The sequence below is a fragment of the Leptonychotes weddellii genome, chromosome 8 (assembly GCF_054177405.1).
Source record: "Leptonychotes weddellii isolate Sample4059 chromosome 8, ASM5417740v2, whole genome shotgun sequence".
Lineage (NCBI taxonomy): Eukaryota > Metazoa > Chordata > Mammalia > Carnivora > Phocidae > Leptonychotes > Leptonychotes weddellii.
Window position 1 is genome coordinate 53,335,299 of NC_138376.1, and position 17,807 is coordinate 53,353,105.

The 17,807-nt window shown below is 34.7% G+C and overlaps 1 protein-coding gene across 50 annotated transcripts in view; it reads left to right on the forward strand.

The window, feature by feature from the left end:
- Nucleotides 1-17,807, forward strand: part of RIMS1 (regulating synaptic membrane exocytosis 1) — a 488,993-nt gene that overhangs the window by 355,012 nt on the left and 116,174 nt on the right. For 14 of the 50 annotated variants that reach the window (XM_081828525.1, XM_081828531.1, XM_081828526.1 and 11 more), the window contains one exon: nucleotides 17,257-17,369. In XM_081828525.1, coding sequence (XP_081684651.1) covers nucleotides 17,257-17,369 — 113 coding nt within the window. Of the gene's footprint in view, nucleotides 1-837; nucleotides 922-10,148; nucleotides 10,221-15,983; nucleotides 16,167-17,256; nucleotides 17,370-17,807 lie in introns of all 50 variants that reach the window. The other 36 variants (XM_081828536.1, XM_081828518.1, XM_081828537.1 and 33 more) reach the window with 5 other exon arrangements.

Here is a 17,807-nt window from a genome sequence, read left to right on the forward strand (position 1 = left end):
CTAAGTGAAACGGCAAAGAAGATGGCTTTTGTTTTTTTGAAACATTAGGACAAGTCTGGATAATTATAAACTCTTATAGCTATATGAGTCCTTAGAGACCATTCAGTTATCCCTTGTTGCATACAAGGAAGCCAATATCCAAAGGAATTACCTGTTCAAAGTGTTCATATCTAAGATATAAAAATTTCCAAATCTGGCCTGTTCAGTCCTTTATTGCCTCTTTTCAGTTTTCAACTAGGTGTTTGTAATTGGTGGTTATACACAGAATCTCAAGATAGTCTAACAAAAGAATGAACTAAGATTCAAACTTTAATTGTTAATCACAAAAAAAGTATTATTGTAAACACAGAAATAGAAAACAACTGTGTTTCTGCTTTGTATTAAATTCACACACCTCATCTTTGCCACTTTATCCAGTAATTCCGATGCCTAGTATCAAATAAGCATTGGTAACTTCTTAAACCTATTTTATTCAAACATAAGCCAAGTTCTTAAGGGTGCATCTTTTTAACTTAAAGTTGTGTGTGTGTGTGTGTGTGTAGATATGTATACACACACAAGCACATTTTAAAGGAACAAAATTACACACAATAGATTTCAAACATCTTCCCAAGTAAATTGTTTCTCTATTCACTTACAGGGGGACAAGATTTATTTTCTTACAAAATTATAATTTATCTGTCCAAGGCTTATCAAAATCAAGAGTAAATTATGGAGTAAAGAATCTACACTTTGCCTTTTTGGGGTGCTTTTCCAGTCCTATTGTTCCATATATTCTTTTATTTTAGGAGTTACTAAATGTCCTGTTTTTTCCTGTCTTGTTCATTGGGCAAACAGGGGTAGATGGTCCCCCTCCCTAGATAGGAGACGACCTCCTAGCCCCAGGATTCAAATCCAGCATGCATCTCCGGAGAATGACAGGTACTAGCCAACTCCTCCTCACAGACAAGTGGCTTCAACAGGCTGATAGGCCACCAAGTGAAGGATAACCAAGAGAAATGTTGGTTATTATGTGCTTCTTTTCAAGAGCCAGAACCAGATATGTTGTGATTCCATCACTAAATGCATCCCACCTCTAATAAAGCACCTCAGCGTGTTACTGAAATGAGGGTGGCACATGCAGATGGCATAGTTTATAAACACAGTAAAGTCAGATCCAGTGGAAAAGTTCTGTTTTAAATGAGCATTTGTTTCAGTGTTTTGATTTTCTAGAAACATATTTAAATATTGCTTTTGTTTAAACATGAATAAATAAAAATTTTCAGGTGTTTTAAAATATATTAAAATCTGTCACGGAAGCCTTTTCTTTGTTATATTGGTTGATGGTTTAATCTCAGTTGTCTTGTTTTTGTTTTTGTTTTACTACATAAACTTGTTAATAATGAAGTTTAGGTTTGGAGGAACATTAAAAATGTCTGATTGGAAGTAAAATAACTGGTTCTTATATATTGTATGAATATGGTGTCTTTAAACCAAATATTGTTGAGGGCTAGTGTCAGTCTACAAGGTAGGTCTTTAAAAATAGCATCAGTCCTTTGAACGTGCCTCATGCTGACAGTGTCAGAAATGCTGTGTTATTCTTCTCACAGGCATAGCTAACCCAGTTCTCCTGTTTTACCATGCTTCTTATATATAGTCGTTGGCTTTAAATATCTTTTTCTGACTGGTCATACAAAGTTACCGGATGTTTGGGGTGCTTCTCTTCTAGTTTAAGCAGAGATTCAGTCAGCATATTGGTAATATTGATTAAGTAGAGAAATATAGTTGGTAGCTCAGAAATAGAACAACTAGTAAAACATTTACAAAATGTTCCTTTTGTTCATTTCCAATATGTGTGGATATAGACAGCAGAGTAATTGCACTCTTAGTTAAGAGTGATACAATTTTTTTTTTTTTTTGGTAGCTGTAAATAGTCAAGATAACTTCAGGATTTCAATTTGGAAGAAAAACTAAGCCTTGTCACTCAGAGAAAATTAAGTCATTTTACCAATGTTGGAAAAGGCCACAAGCTAGTAATTTATAAAGACTTTAAGAATATTTTATCAGTTTTAATCTTTAAGAAATTTACCTTTTAAGATGACTTGCGTATTTGAAATTTAAAACTAATTCCTTCTGGTTTCTGGGATAGAATTTTGGAGAGTAGAATAATTAGTAGTAAAATCTCCAATCTAAAAATTATTCTAAATTTAAAGTATTTTCAAATCAGAATATGAAGTAATCATATAAATTAAATAAAAACATGCATCCACATTGCTACTCATTCATCCACAAATATTTATTGTGCCCTGTGATATGCACTCTTATTATGGCTGGAGACACCACATTGTTTAAGAAAAGCAAGGTTCTGGCCATCAAGGAACTTAGAATTTCCTTTTATAAAACACAATTCTAGAAAGCCTTTGAATTTATTGCAAACAAATGAGTCAGTGAATTTCATCTCATGGAATGACTATTTGAGTACAAGACAATTAAATATAATGGTCTTTAAAATGAATATATGTGTAATATATCAGGACACAAATTAAGCAAAATGGAAGTCCAAATAATAATTTCAGTTTTTATATACACAAGATGGAAATTAGTTGAAAATTAGTTGTCATTTAATGACATATGAATTAATTATGTTATTTGATTTAGTAGATTGTATATATAACTTTATGGGTAAATTTTAGGAGCAGAAATGGTCATTTTAGATAAGATCACTAAGGAAACTTTTACTAATACATAATTCTGAATATACATTTATTATGACTTATTTGTAAATAAGATCTATGTTCAACCAAAAGACATATATTTTAAATGGCTTGATACTATGATTTATTACTATAGGGAACAGAAAGTTATTTACAATAAACTTTTACTAAAATATAGGAATAATATGTGCCCATAAATATGATAGAGAAATAGCTAAATCAACAGATGCTAAATTCATAGGCAACCATGTCAGCCACTTGGCAAAACTTAACACTTGCATTTTACCTCTTATCAGCTTTATCTAATTATTCATCAGTTTCTACCAATTTCCAAATGAAGGGAAGATAGCATCAGATTTGGAGATAGTGAATGCTCATGATGATTTGGGCATCATTTGAATTTTGCCCTAGTACTTGGAAAATATTCTAAAATCAGTGACAGTATATATAATCAGCCTTTGGATGTCTTGAATCAAGGTCATGTTTGATTATTTTGAAAATAACAGCAATACAAAAAATTTTGCTTAAGACAGTTCTCCAGTAAGTTGGAAAGCATTTAGTTGCCCCCTTATTTCTTACAGCATGAAAATACATGTGGTTACGTGTGCACATGCACACACACACACAATTTTTAACATACCATTTTCCCACAATTTAATTTCAGTTTCAAACAATCTTGATGTCTTCTCAAGTTGTATTTGATTTATTTGAAATTAACATGGAAGCAGGTTTTTCTAGATCTAGAAAGATTTCCTAGAAGTTGTAGAATATTTAAAACAAACAATAATGAGGAAAAAAATATATAAATTTAGAACCCCAGGGAATGAGTCCGACTTTAAAATTGTTGGGAAAATTTCCCTGCAGTTTTATTACTAAAAGTGTGAAGACATTTTAAAACATAATCATTCCAAAACCAAAATACCTCTGTAAATGGCATTATTTTAATATGTAAAAAGTAACTTTTATGAATCTGTGTATACATAATTGTTTTTGAATTTAATAAAATTTGCATCTTCTTGTGGCTTCAAATTAATCAAAATTTTTGTGTTCAAGTTAGAAAAAATGTCTTTTAATATATCCCTGAAGCATCAAGGTTCTGAGTTTAGTGCTCACAAGTTGAAGCAATCATTTTTAATGTGAAAGGCTAGTATAAATAATCATAATTGTTGTTATCTAAATCTACTTTAAACTATTCTTGGCATAAATTCTTTTTCAGGAAAATGCAGTATTTCTTATTTGGTAATTTTTGAGATGTATCTTAACACTTCATTAGCTAGAAGTTACAAACTCCAATGTGTGATTGAGAATATTTTTGCATCATTATACATGACATCTTTAAGGTGTGTGACTTAAAAAAATACTAAAAATATTTGATGAAAATAACCCTATTTTCCAGGACTTTACATTATTGGCAACAAGTAAATTATTGGAACAAGTAAAACATCGCACTGTGTTAAAGATTTATCCCTGAGTCACTAAAGTAGGTCGTATTTCTTTTGTAAATGATCATGTTTGTATAGTTTCCCACACTTGTTGCTTAGTAGCAGCTACTTGCCTATTAGAATCTCTGACCAAAAGTGTCAAGTGATTTCCTTTGATTCAAACTGAATGAATATTCTTTCTCCATTAAAAATATTTCTGGAATAAAGAGGTCACCTACTTTTTTACTTTCAGAGTTCATGGCAATTGCCAGAGTGATGCACAGTTAACATAGAACATTTATAAATTCAGTATGTTACTTACCATTTTTATTTGCTTGATAGCATCTTTTGTTGTCTGTGCTTTTCAAAAATGTTCTTTATTTCAATGAGTGAAATATACTCATCCACTAAAATACTTAAGTCTGTTTAATGGCTATAGTCAGATACATAAATATCAATGCTGTACAAAAGGGTACATGCATCATAATTGCATGTAGCCATCTTCACTGCATATGAACATTTCTTACTTGGGTAGATTCTATTCAAATATAATGTTTTCTTCCTAAACTTATGAAGAGACAAGATGATAGAGATTTGCATTCCACATTAAGCCGTCTAGGTAGTTAGCCAGCCTATATACAGATATTTTCTTATATGAATATCAGTGTTAATTCTAATTAAACTAAAACGTGGTAGATTTTTGTTACGTTTTCCTCACAACAGAACATACTGTATTTTCATTTTATTATAAAATATCCTTAAATAAGGGTGCCTGGATGCTGCAGTTAAGCGTCTGACTCTTGGTTCAGTTTGTGATCTCAGGATCGTGAAATGGAGCCCCACGTTGGGCTCCCCGCCCCAGCACCCGAGTGTGCTTAAGACTCTCTCCCTCTCTTGGCTCCTCCCCCTCCACACGTGCGCTGTCTCTGTCTCTCAAATAAAAAAATAAATCTTTAAAATAAAATAGCTTAAGTAATACTACTATTTTATTAACATATTAATTTTAGACTTTAATAGAATTGTAATACCTTCAGAAAAGCTGTATTTACCAGTGTCTTCAGGGAATTGCTCCAATTGAATTTAGTTACTGAAGAGGAAAGGAAATTAGCACAGAAATAGATTTTAACAATTACCTCTCTTCTTTAGTACATTTTATGAATCTTCACATTTAAATTAATAGAGAGAACAATAATTAAAAATGGAGCTTCAAAAAAATAGATTTAATTAAGAACACTCCCACTTCTCTGATTATTACTCTTGCTTTGATTTAATAATAAAATAATTGTTATACCTCCATTTGAATGTAGCTTTATAACTTTTAAAGAATTCCATTTGTGCCCTGTGAACTAAGGATCATAAGGCCAAAACCATACAACTATTAAGTTGTGAAGTGAAGAGAAAGCTCAGTATTTCTGATTCGTGCATGTCTAGACCAAAGAAACATTCTTTATGAATAATAAAATGATAAAGATTTTTAATAGAACAAAACATGTTGAAACCCAAAATAAGTAAGACATAACGGAAACACTATAATTCTGTTTTGTTCACTTCTCTCTAGGGGTCCCTCCAATAAACGTCAAATCATTCAAGTCACTGGATGGCAGAATGGGCAGAGAACCTAAGGACATGAGGACATGATGGTGGTGTCCTCACCAACTAATTAAGGCCCCTATTACCTTGGATAAGCCACTTAAACCTTATGGGAGTCTGTTTCCTCATCTGTAAATTTAGGTAGTTGTAGGTGGGCTGGCTGATTTCTCGTGTCCCTTTAAGAATAAAATTGTGTCTATGCTGCCTTGTTGCAACATGATAAGCATATATTGGGCTAATAATGACTGACACTTCATGATGCAAAAGCCAATAACCAAATGCCATTTTTTAATTTATGATATTTGATATTTTACTGAAGCCCGGAAAACAGTGAAAAATGCTATTTCTAAATTTACTTGATTTGATGTAAAGTGAATTTTATAACCCTAGTTAGTTTTTCACTTATTGTAATTTTTTAAACCCTCAAATTACACGATAATACTCAAAATAATTACTTTTTTAACCATGCATTTAATAAGTACTTATGAGCAGCTACCATGTGCTAGGAGTTGATGTTACAGTGATAACTCGGACAGACGCCATTCCTGATCACAAGGAACTTAGAGTAATGTAAGGTAGAATGTAGTTCATTTCACTATGATCCATTTTATGATCATATGATCAATAGTTTCAATAGTATAGTAGTGCATAAATATAGGTTGATTGTTCTAATCTTTCCTATTTCACATACCACAAGCTTCTATTCTAAGAAACAGCTGTATTTAAAATGTATATTCATAGCTATAACTTAGGATTTGGAGTGGAAAAGACATTAGAATTTTCTGTTCTGTATTCTTGCTTTACACTGAATTATTACAATTGAGTGTATTTAATTTTAGCTCAATTTGAAGATCCTTTTAAGTGGTTAAAAAGTATTTTAAAGACCTATCCTTTGTAGAAATCTTTAGATGAATCTTCAATAAAAGCAAGTTTCTGTAGCATTTGTAGAGAAAAAAAGAGGTCATTCTTAACAAGAGGGTTAAAAACAGAAATAAAAATTTAGATGTATGAACTTCTGCATGAATTATTGTCATCCAGTTATGGAGCACTGACTGAGCTTGGCACTGCTATAGATGAATAAAAGCCTTTACCTTTAAGAAACAAACATGTGTTATTATCCATTTAAATAATACTTTCATAACACTTACAGCCAGCTAGTTCTGAGTGATGCCAAAACCACTACAAACCCTTGTTCTCAGTAATGTCACAAAAACTACAACACAAATACTGAGCGATACTGAAATAGAATTGGCAAACTTGTGATGGGGTATTATTCTCTCCACTTCACAGGTCAGAACAAAAAACCCAAAACCGAGGCACAGAGTGGTTAAGTAACTTGACTAAAATCACCCCGCTAGACAGAAACAGGTAGTTAAACCCAGACAGGCTGAGTCCACAGTCCATGCTTTGAACTATTGTGCTCCAGCGTCTAGAATTTCTGCTTCCGATGCCAGTGTTCACCGCTGTTGAGATTGTGGAGTCTTCTTTCACCTCATGGTTTCAATGTAATGACTTTGTGAATTAGAGTAAATTATTGACTCTCTCTAAGCCTCAATCTTTTTGTTTTTATAAGGCATAAAAAAGTAGTACCCACCTCCCGAGATTGGTGAGATTAGATGAGTTAGTGCAGGTAAAGCGATCCTGCAAGCGCACAGCAAGCTCTCAGTGAATGTCAGGTACTGTTGGGATTGGCATCATCTTTGTCATCACCCTCATTATGGATTCTTGTGATAATCAGTCTAGCATATGAGTGTATTATATTGGAGGGATGAGAAGAGGAGAGAGGGTTGAAAGTTTTACAGAGGTAAAATCTCAGTTGAATCTAGAAAGATTAATAGAAATTAGTAGGGATAGAAACAAAAGCACACAAGTTCTACAAGATGTCCATAAACCCTTTCGTTGTGCAGTCCTAGAAAGTTTGTACAAGAGTCTACAGGACTCTACATGTCTGTCACCAGCCCCCCTCCTCCATCACCAAACTTGTCATCTGACTCTTCCCTCTCAGCACTTCCCTTTCTGGTCTCCTTACTCTGCTTGAACATACCAGACACACACCTGCCTTAGGGCCTCTGCACTTGCTGTTTCATTTTCCTGAGATACATTTTCCATGAGATGCATAGGTGGCTGACTCCCTCCTCACCTGATGTCGCCTATTCGGTGAATCCTTCCCTGATCACCCTACTGAAAATGGCAATCTGCGTCTGCCCCCAAACCCCACCCTCACACACATTTCTGATCCCCCTGGACTGGTGTACTTTTTGTTGTTGCTAGCATATTTCACCTTCGATTATACTATATAATTTACCTGTTGAGGGCTTTTTGTTGTTGCTGTGTATTGTTCATCTCCTACAGATAAAATGTCAATTGCTTAAAGGCAGAAATCTTTTTTTTCCCCACAGACATACGCCAAGCACCTAGAACAGTCTGGCATATATATATATATATACATGTTCAACGAATATTTGTTGAATGAATAAATGAGTGAAAACCTTTATGACAGGGAGTTTCATGAATTGGCCTAAAACTCTGCTCTCGTTCTGCTGAATATGAGAAAAGGAACATTTGTCCTCCCAGTCTCTGAGCCCTTTTGGGACAAAGCATCAATTTCCCATAATGGTGTATTTTTATTTTGAGCTCAGATGCCTAGTGGGCCTCCAGCAACTCCTCCTGCTATGCATATGCCTTCCTTCCGTTTGCTTTAGGAGCTCTCCCATCGATTTCAGGCATGTGCAATGTACTTCTCTACTCTTCGACACACTACAGTGCCCTCTCCTCATCACAGGATCAACAAAGTAAATAAGAATATCAGAGATATTCCTTTAATATGAGACACTGTCTCTTAGTACTTTCCAAGGCCAACCCCATAGTTCATAGTTTCTTCCCTTCTTGAGCAAGGGTGCAACCCCAAGGGCATACATCAGAACTGACTCCATCCCTTCTCTCTGCTGACAGTACATGAGAGAAACAGGTTAGGAGCCAGACATACTTGCTTTCTTATCCCAGCTCTGCTTCTTACTGACGGGGTGCCTTGTCCAGAGCCTGTTTCCTCATCTTTGAAATAAAGGTGATAACCTGAAAGGATTGTCATGAAAGTTAGTAAGTCAGTGCCTCCCTCAGTACCTGGCCTAGAATTACCCTTCAATATATCCTCTTTTCCAACAATTCAAGGAAAGTGGTAAGCGAGAGATGTTCCTCTCCTCTGCGTCAACCCTTTTTACGTCCCTCAGAAGTGAGACGTCATGGTAACAGAAGGCCCAAGGACACATAGCTGAAACCCTGAATTGGAAGGGCAACAAGGGTGAACCCAGTTTTTGGCAATAGCAAAAGAGCTGGGGGAGACAGGAGCAGCCCCAGAAGTCTGTATACCCTGTGAAGGTGGGCTTCATACCTTGACGTGTATTTCTAGTGGGCATGACAGCAGGGCTTGGCATGTAGGAGACACTTTGATTATCTGGCGTTAGGAGGGAATGACAGACAGTTGTCTCTTTGTTGTTGGAAGGAAGGGATATCAGGAAAGAAAAATAAGCATAAATTGTAAAGAATCAACCATTGAGAGAATAATATACAATTATCAAGGTTAAAATGCATGTTACTTTCGATGGTTTCAATGGGATATTTTAAAATAAGTTTTAGTTTCTTGACCACAGTATTTTATATTTATTTCAAATATATAGTAGGCGAGACACATTTTAAGTCAGATAAGAATATGTAAGCTGCTGCTTAGGCAGGTAAGCTCTCCATATAAACATTTCTTTGGCAAAACACATTTCAAGTTCCACATGTGCAGTATATATATGTATATGCTTCTGGAACATAGAGTAAATTGAGAACTTTATTCTTTGATTTGTGATCTGTAATTAGCTTTTTAAAATTCTCCATGGTTACAAAAGCACGTTTATAATAACCTTGGAAATAATTTTAATACTTGATTTAAAATGATTATGTGAAGCATATTTCACTGTGGTATTTTTCTTCTCCTCATATTTTGTGGGGGAAGAATAACAAACGACAAATCCTTGCAGCACCCTCTTTCAACTTGCAAACACAGAGGGCACTTGCCCCCTTTGTAGTCTTTCAGCACCTGAACCACTGCTGTCATCACATCCATCCTCACTACATTGCTGCCCTGGACTTGTTTACTCATTAGCAGAGGCAAAGTTGCTCAGCAGGGGTCCATACTAAATCATTCCTGCAGACAAACCTGTCTAGACGAAGGGAGTCCTAGCTTCTTGGGTCTCCTGTTGGGCAACTTGTGTCTTCCACCCAGCACCACTTCTGATTTTTATTTATTATCATTTGTTTTTATTTTAAAAAGCACTGAATGACAAAACCATCTAAGTAAGATAGTTGTCATTTCTCATGTCTATTGCTTTTATCATTGTGTGATATTACTGTAGCTTTATTCCTCATATATTTTGTATTTCTTTAACATTTCATTCCACAGGCACTCCAGAAAGTCTGAGAGATCTAGCATCCAAAAACAGACTAGGAAAGGCACTGCCTCTGATGCAGAAAGGTAGGCTTGGTGTTGTGCTGTGTGGCCATCTTCTATTTCAGCTGATAAATTCAGGGGTGCCTTAACTCTCATTTTACATGATCAGTTTTTAAACACAGCCTGTGATGTTTAAAGACATTCATGTAAATAGATCTCCTATATAGGAATAACCTCAAGAAACGAGAGAAGGGTAATTTGAAGGTGGCCCTTAAACCGTAGGGTTTAAGGAAAATCTCGTATATTTCTCTTAGTGATCACGCTGATCACTAAAGAGGACCAAATCTGTGCTAGGACATTAATGTTTTGTTTCTGAGATTATTTGTTATCAATGAATATAATACTTGAAATATGCAATTATTTTGAGTGTTATTTATCTGTATGACGTCATCTTTTAAATCTCTTTTCTGCAAATAGATCTAAGATTCTACTTGTATATGAAAGATATTTGTTGAGTTAATGTAAAAATTAAAGGAATTACTGACCTTTCTTTGCAATTCATCCAACTTTACAATTTTTTAAATATTTTTAGGTGTAAGATATTAACACTTTGTTTTACATAGTTGTAAAAAACACCTAATGTCCCATTAACGTATTATTCATTCATCCAAAAAAGCATTGAGAACATGCAGGGGGACACAAATGTAAATGAAAGAATTCATTGAAGTCTTATAGCTATTACTATAAAGGTATGCACAAGATACAGTGAAAACATGGGGAAAAGAGTGGAGTGCAGAAAGGAGGTACCTCATAAAAGGTGTCACCTGAGCGAAATCCAGATACATAAAAGTAGATGTGAAGAAAATACTCCATGAGAAAGGAAAAAATATGAGAAAACACTGAGGCTTAAAAGCTGGAGAAATCCCTAGATGTTATGTTACACATGACCTTGTGGACTATTTAACAGAATTTCAGCTTCTGTTTTATACATCCATGAGCCATTCATGGGCTTGAGACATGAGAAGCTGATGATTGGCTTTGAGTTCCAAAATTATAGATAGCTATAACATTTTGTAAGGTGGATTCAAAGATCGAAGGGCAGATGCAAGACACCACTAGGCTGTCGCAATAGCCTTGATTGAGATAAACTCTGGACAGTTCAATAATTCATTTAAAAGATATGTGCCAAGCTATGTGCTAAGTTCAAGGAATAAAATAATGAACAACAAAAGAGGAAAGCTTCCCAGGAGATATTACTTCTGAATTGAGATCAGAAAAATAAGTAGCTATTAATTACATGAATGGGTGTGGATAAAGAGAAGATAAAACTTATTCCTAGCTAATATCTATGGAGATATTGACTGTTTAGGGAATCTAATTTACAATAGAACGAGGATTTAAAGAATTCAAAAAGTGTTGAATAGAAATTCAGTTTTACAAAGGAGCTAGGCTTTGAGAAGGGAAATGAAGAACAAAGTTCTAGTACTTCAGATAGATAGATAGATAGCCTGTAATGTATTGATTATGTTTCCACTTACATATTCTTTAATATCAGCTCAGTTAACTGCAGTTTCTTTACTAGCATTATAAATGATTTAAGTTCCTTAGACAAGTTTTTAATCATCAACCATCATTCACATGCCCCTCTGCCTCAAAGACAGACATAATTTCAATTACTTTGACATGACTGAAAATTTTCCTCAAAGTCTTACTCTTTTTATTCCATTCAGGCTTTAATTCATTTAACAGTTACTAGTTGAGTGACTACCATGTGAGGTTTATTTAGGATATATCAAAGAACAAGTCTTTTTGACAATAAGATACTGTTTTTATAAAATGCTAGATGATTCTAGAATCAACTGATGGTGCTTAACTACAAATGAGTAATATTTGGGCATTTCCTCTACAGTGCTGAAACTTGTCTGTAGATAAACACAAATCCTCCATCCCTCCAAAATGAATAGCAAGAATTTGATTGATTTCCAGTCTCAAATGTTTGCTGCTTAAGGACCATATTCATATTACTCATGCTTTATTTACTTTGCTAATAGGTTTTAATATCGAAAACACAAACCTTGTAAGTGTGTAGATTTGTTTGATTATAGTTAAAGCTCTCCATTGATTTGTATTAGAGTGTAAATTATATGCCTGGTTTTTAAGTGAATTGTTGAATAACTAGTTATAAAAGAAGAATTGGCCTGGATTTTCTAGGCTTATGTTAGCTCTCATTTCTTTAGAAGATACCTTGAGTTGACATCTAACTACAAGTGAATTGAGGTTACAGTATGAATGCTTTGGACACGGATTCAAGGTCTTTGGGAAGTTAGCAACATACTCAAAGGTTTCATACCACACAGTCACCCCTTGGCTCCTGGCAAAATTTGCTATTTAATGGTTATCATTTTGAAGGCCCTTTGTTGGCCTTAACAAATTTGGCCTTATGGGGAATAGTGTTGTAAGAAAATATTTTGAAAGATATGGTGACCAGGTACAGGCAGAAGACAAGCAGAACTCATGTCCAAGTTCTGTGCCTAGCATTCAAAGCAGTGCTTTTCATCCTCTCAGGGAGCTCCTTGGTAAAATTCTGACTCTTCACGCTCATATGAATTCAGCTATATGACCTGCTAGCACCATTTCTCCTTTATACTCTAGTGACTTTTCTTTTTGTGGAACCTGTAATCCGCAACCTATCTAGAGGATGTTTTGTCAGGACTAGTATTTAGAATTAACCAATTCTGAAAGGAAAGCTTCCCAACAGACATGCCTTTTATGTTGTGCTGGTGCTATTGGAAAGAGAATGTGTGGGCCCGTAATGGCCATTACAAGAGGAACCATTTTGAACAGTTGACCTTAAATACCACATGCATGTCCATCTTTTAACAAGCCATTAAAAAAAAAGAATTACATTTTTAAGCTGCATTAGAAGAAATTTACTATTGCAGCAATAGATATGTCTGACTAACAACCTCAGATTTTGGTGAGAAATGTGTTTTACTTAAGTTCAAGTCAAAACACTAGTCTTAGGTGAAGAGAATGGGCATAGATTAGACTCAGTAGTAAATACTTAGATACATATTTGGAGATGGTGAACTAGCTTCAGGCATGCTTAGGTTTGAATTAGAATTTTGCTCTAGAAGCCTTACTTTTTGTTTAAAAAATTATGGGATATTTATAGATCTATAAAATGGAATAGGTATTCATTAAATACCATTTCCCATACATTTTATACCTACAAACTCTCAGGAGACAATTCTGTTAAATCTTGTCCAACAGTTTGATATATGGATATATATTTAGATTTTGTTTAAAAGATTAACAATATATGCAAGGATTTGCCATTTTTCCATCTTGTGATATGGAAACAAATCCTGTCTCAATGGGCAGCACAGGGAGCAATTGTTGGTGCTCAGTAGATCTGTGTGGATCCTGCCTTTACCACACGTTAGCTCTTTGTCTTTTTACAAGTCACTCTATGATCCTGTTTTTCTGTCTATAAAATATGAATAATGATACTTCTCAGACTTGTAAGAATATCAAAAAAAGAACATACATGTGTATGTATGTGTACACACGTGTCCATATATGCACAGACATTCAGTGCCTGGCTCCATATTGTTGCTCAGTAAAGAATAGTTGTTCCTGTCGTTTTACTTATCCTCCATGCACTCCCTGTTCCATTCTGTAAGTATGGTTGTTCCTCATCTCTTCCATCCTTGCATCCTTACGTTCTTAGCACATCCCATTCCACTGGAAACATCAAGGCTCGACAGCCTGGATTCTCAACATTTCACTCCTGTACCTCAGAATTTCTTGACTGATTCGCCTTTTCTCTAGTCTGAAATGAGCTGCACTTGGTTCCGTTATCTCTCATCTCCAAAACCTTGCTCTTTTCAAAGTTCCGCATTTTCACTCTCCTCAGTTTTCCCTCCTGTAATTCAGACGTACTGCTACCCTCCTCTCTCTTCCTCAGGCAGAGTGGTTTTTGATGCCGCCCCTTTGGTCTGTGCTTTCATGCTTGTAGTTCGGCTGGCAGCAGGGACTGTTTTGTATTGAGGGACTTTTAGTTCACGTCAAAGAAAAAACAGATCTAGTGCTAAATAGTGCACCTTCAGCACTATACAAGTTGTTCTCAGACCCTGCAAGCCTGTAGCTTTGGAGATGGGAACACTAAGTCATGGAGTCTCAATCTGTATAATACTCACCTAGAAAGCCATTTATTTGTCTCCAAAATTGCTTTTTATATCTTTACCATTCAGTTTGGTGCCATATAAGGTCTACCTAAATTACTCATATTTCAAGTCACATTTAAGTGCTTATGAATTGTATTAAGGAATGAAGTAAGATTTTAGTGAAATTGAAATAAAATTTCTCAGTGCTAGGGTGAAAACCATTATTCACTTTTTAGACCACACTAAGAAAGTCTATTTTGAACAAGGATGGCTTGAAGTTTATTCTCATAATAATGGCTTTTAAAGAGTAATAGATAAAAACTCTTCCTTTACCAATGGAAAGGACTTGATCATGCAGTCCTTCCCATATAAATTAATTCTATAGAGTTGTTTTGTGAAAAGTCAATTGAGAATGAATGAACAGTCTTAGTATGTATTGTTAGTTCTTTTTTCTTTTCACTTGGAAATTGAGACAACAGTCCAGGTTTCGGGATTTGCATTAGGGCCTGATAAAGCATTAATCCATAGGTCAAGAAGATAAAAATGCACATTTGTTAAAGTTCTAAGTTGTACTTTTTTCCCATTTTATTGTTCTGAAATAGAGGAGAGACCCTGAATTAAAATAATTATAGCTGTGAAAATCATTTTATTTAAAAGAAAAATTATCAGTCTGAATACAAGTTGAATAAAATACTCAATAATTAATGTACTTCTGGTGATCAATATGTATTCTTTACTCTCACACTTCAAATCACTTGATAAGTGGGTTTACAGCATTGTTTCAAAAAGGATGAGGTATTATTTCTTTGCTTCTGTCACTGTAAAAAATAATCCATACTGGGTATTTTAAACATTCATTTTATTTAAAATATATACTGAAATGATTAAAAAAAAGGTAAAAGCATGTATCTGTTTTAAGATACATATCAGTTTTTAATTCTTAATCCTTAATTCATAAATTCGCTTCATAATAATTTTTAACCCTGTATTATGGTAACTGTCAATATATGGACAAATATCTTTTAAGACTTTTTTTTATCTTCGAAGATATGTTATTATCCATACATCAGCCATTTGTATTTAGTCAGTTCAGTAATGAAACATACTCCATCCTGTTGTATCATTTTAATTTGTTGGTCTGCTTAAATTAACCTCAGAAGACATCTTCCTTTTGCAGCCTACTTGGAATAAACTTCCTATTGCTGATTAAAATTATGAACATTGTAAAAATATACACAGAGTCCTACAGAGCACTATTTCTTCTTGAAGGCAAGTGCTTGAAGTATCGCTGTATTTGTTATTGTGATCATATTTATTCATTCAATCAAGGTATCTGTATTGAGTTCTTGCTCTCTGTACAGCTGTATTCTAGGCACTAGAGATGCAGCTCAGTAAAAAACAAGAGACAGAAGTCTCTGTCCTTGTACAACTTAACAAGAGGTTTATTACATTGGAGGAATCTGGATTAGCCCTCTAAAAACCACATGGCGTGTACATTTGCAATAACTTGTCAGTTTCCTTTGAATTCCATTTCAGTGATTGCATGATGATGGGTTTCTTCTGGTTTTTAAAGTCGCTGCCTTGTAAGAGTAACCAGGTTTTCCTTGGACGAATGTGTTGGTATAAAACTTAATGTGAACCTGCTGACTGAAGATCTTTTTTGGCCCTAATGTTTTAGGGTTCTCCCACCATGCCTTTCTAGAAGGGGATACGCAGCCCTAAGAGCGACTGATCAGCCAGTCCTTAGGGGAAAACATCCCGCTCGCTCAAGGTCGAGTGAGCACTCTAGTGTCAGAACACTGTGTTCTACCCACCACCTTGCCCCCGGAGGGTCGGCGCCACCTTCTCCGCTTCTGACAAGGTCGCTATTCAGTGTCCAGCCCAGCATTCATGTTCTGCCTCCGGGTGTTGGTGTGGTGTTGTACTTTCCTGAGCACTTGATGCTTTCACTCATTATGACACCATAATTTTTAATCCTTTCTTTGTGGCACTTAAACCTCTCCCACATCCTCTATTACTTGCATCTATCTTCACTGTGCTGATAGTAGTCTATAGTTCCTGCCAGTTAGCTATCATTGAAAATGAAATTTGGCTGTGTTATGTCCTTCCATCTGTTTGTGGCATATTCATATATATATATTTTTTGATTATGTAAAATTCTTTATGAGAAATTGCCTGGAAAATTCAATGTATATTTGCTTTAAAAAGTATTAGAGAAAATTTTTTACAAAAATCTTTTGTATGTGTTCAGTAAAATCTTAGAGTGTTTGAAAGTTTTTTAGTTTAAAAAAAAATTGAATGCCAGCAGATGGAGGTCAGCTTACTCCTGTGCAGTAGTAATGTATCTGCACGCTTCTCAAATTTAGATTTGTAATTTCGATCCTTGGACCAGTATATTTTATAGCATGTACCCAAGGTTATTTTTTTAAAAATATCTGTCAAGGTTTTTCCTATTTAAAAATAAACAACAAGTGAATGGTAATTTATAAAAGTCTACAGCTAGAACTATTCTAATCACTTACAAATAATTCTAGATATTAAATATTGACTTAATAGTGACAATTTAGGCAACAGCCTTTTTAAACTAATTTTCTACATTGTTGGGATTCAGAGGCTGTAAGTAGATAGATTTGGTTCAGCACTCCCCAAAATGGATAACTTAATGAAAAGCCACAGTTTCATAGTGAGTTAATTCAAAGAAGTGAGTCTAATTTTACTCAATTCAGGAATTCATTACACAGAACTATGTGTGACAGACCTTACCCTGTCTCTCTTAGTCCCTTTTTATAGTATTTCTTTTATCCATATCATCAAAAGCATTTGATTTTGTTTCCAAAGGCTGAGTGAGGAGATTTATGTCTGTTTTAATAGTAACAGGAAGAGGGGAAAGGTATTTGTCAGGCCCTCTTGGAGTTTCACCATTTCATTCCCCCTTTGTTTTTTGCCCACAGAATGCACAGACAAGCAAGTCCAACCCATCCTCCTCCTGCAGACACATCCTTCAGCAATCGGAGGGGACGACAGCTCCCACAGGTGCCAGTGAGAAGCGGCAGTATAGAACAAGGTATCCAATAAAGAAAGATCATTGTCCAAAAACCTTGGATTTGAGAACCACCTCTTTTTATACACCTTTTATTAAATGAATAATACTTTAATTTATGTAGTTTGCTGCATCCTAAGATTTTGTGTCTTAGAATTTTATTCCTAGAACCACGTTATAATGGTTTATGGCATATACTCTGTTTTTGCTGAGTGAGTGAATGATTGAATTTTAGATTGTCAATTAGGAGAACGAATTGAACCCTAGAAATACCTTTTTTCAGAGGGACCAAAAAAAGAAAATACAGTTTTTAAATTCTCAGTAAAATATGGCATTTTATGTGTTAGAAGAAGGTTTATTTAAGCTTATTTTTAAAATATTTTTAAACAAGCATTTGATCATATTGAAGTCCTTACCAGTATTTTTAATTTTAACTTACTTGCAATATCCTGGTTTTTTATA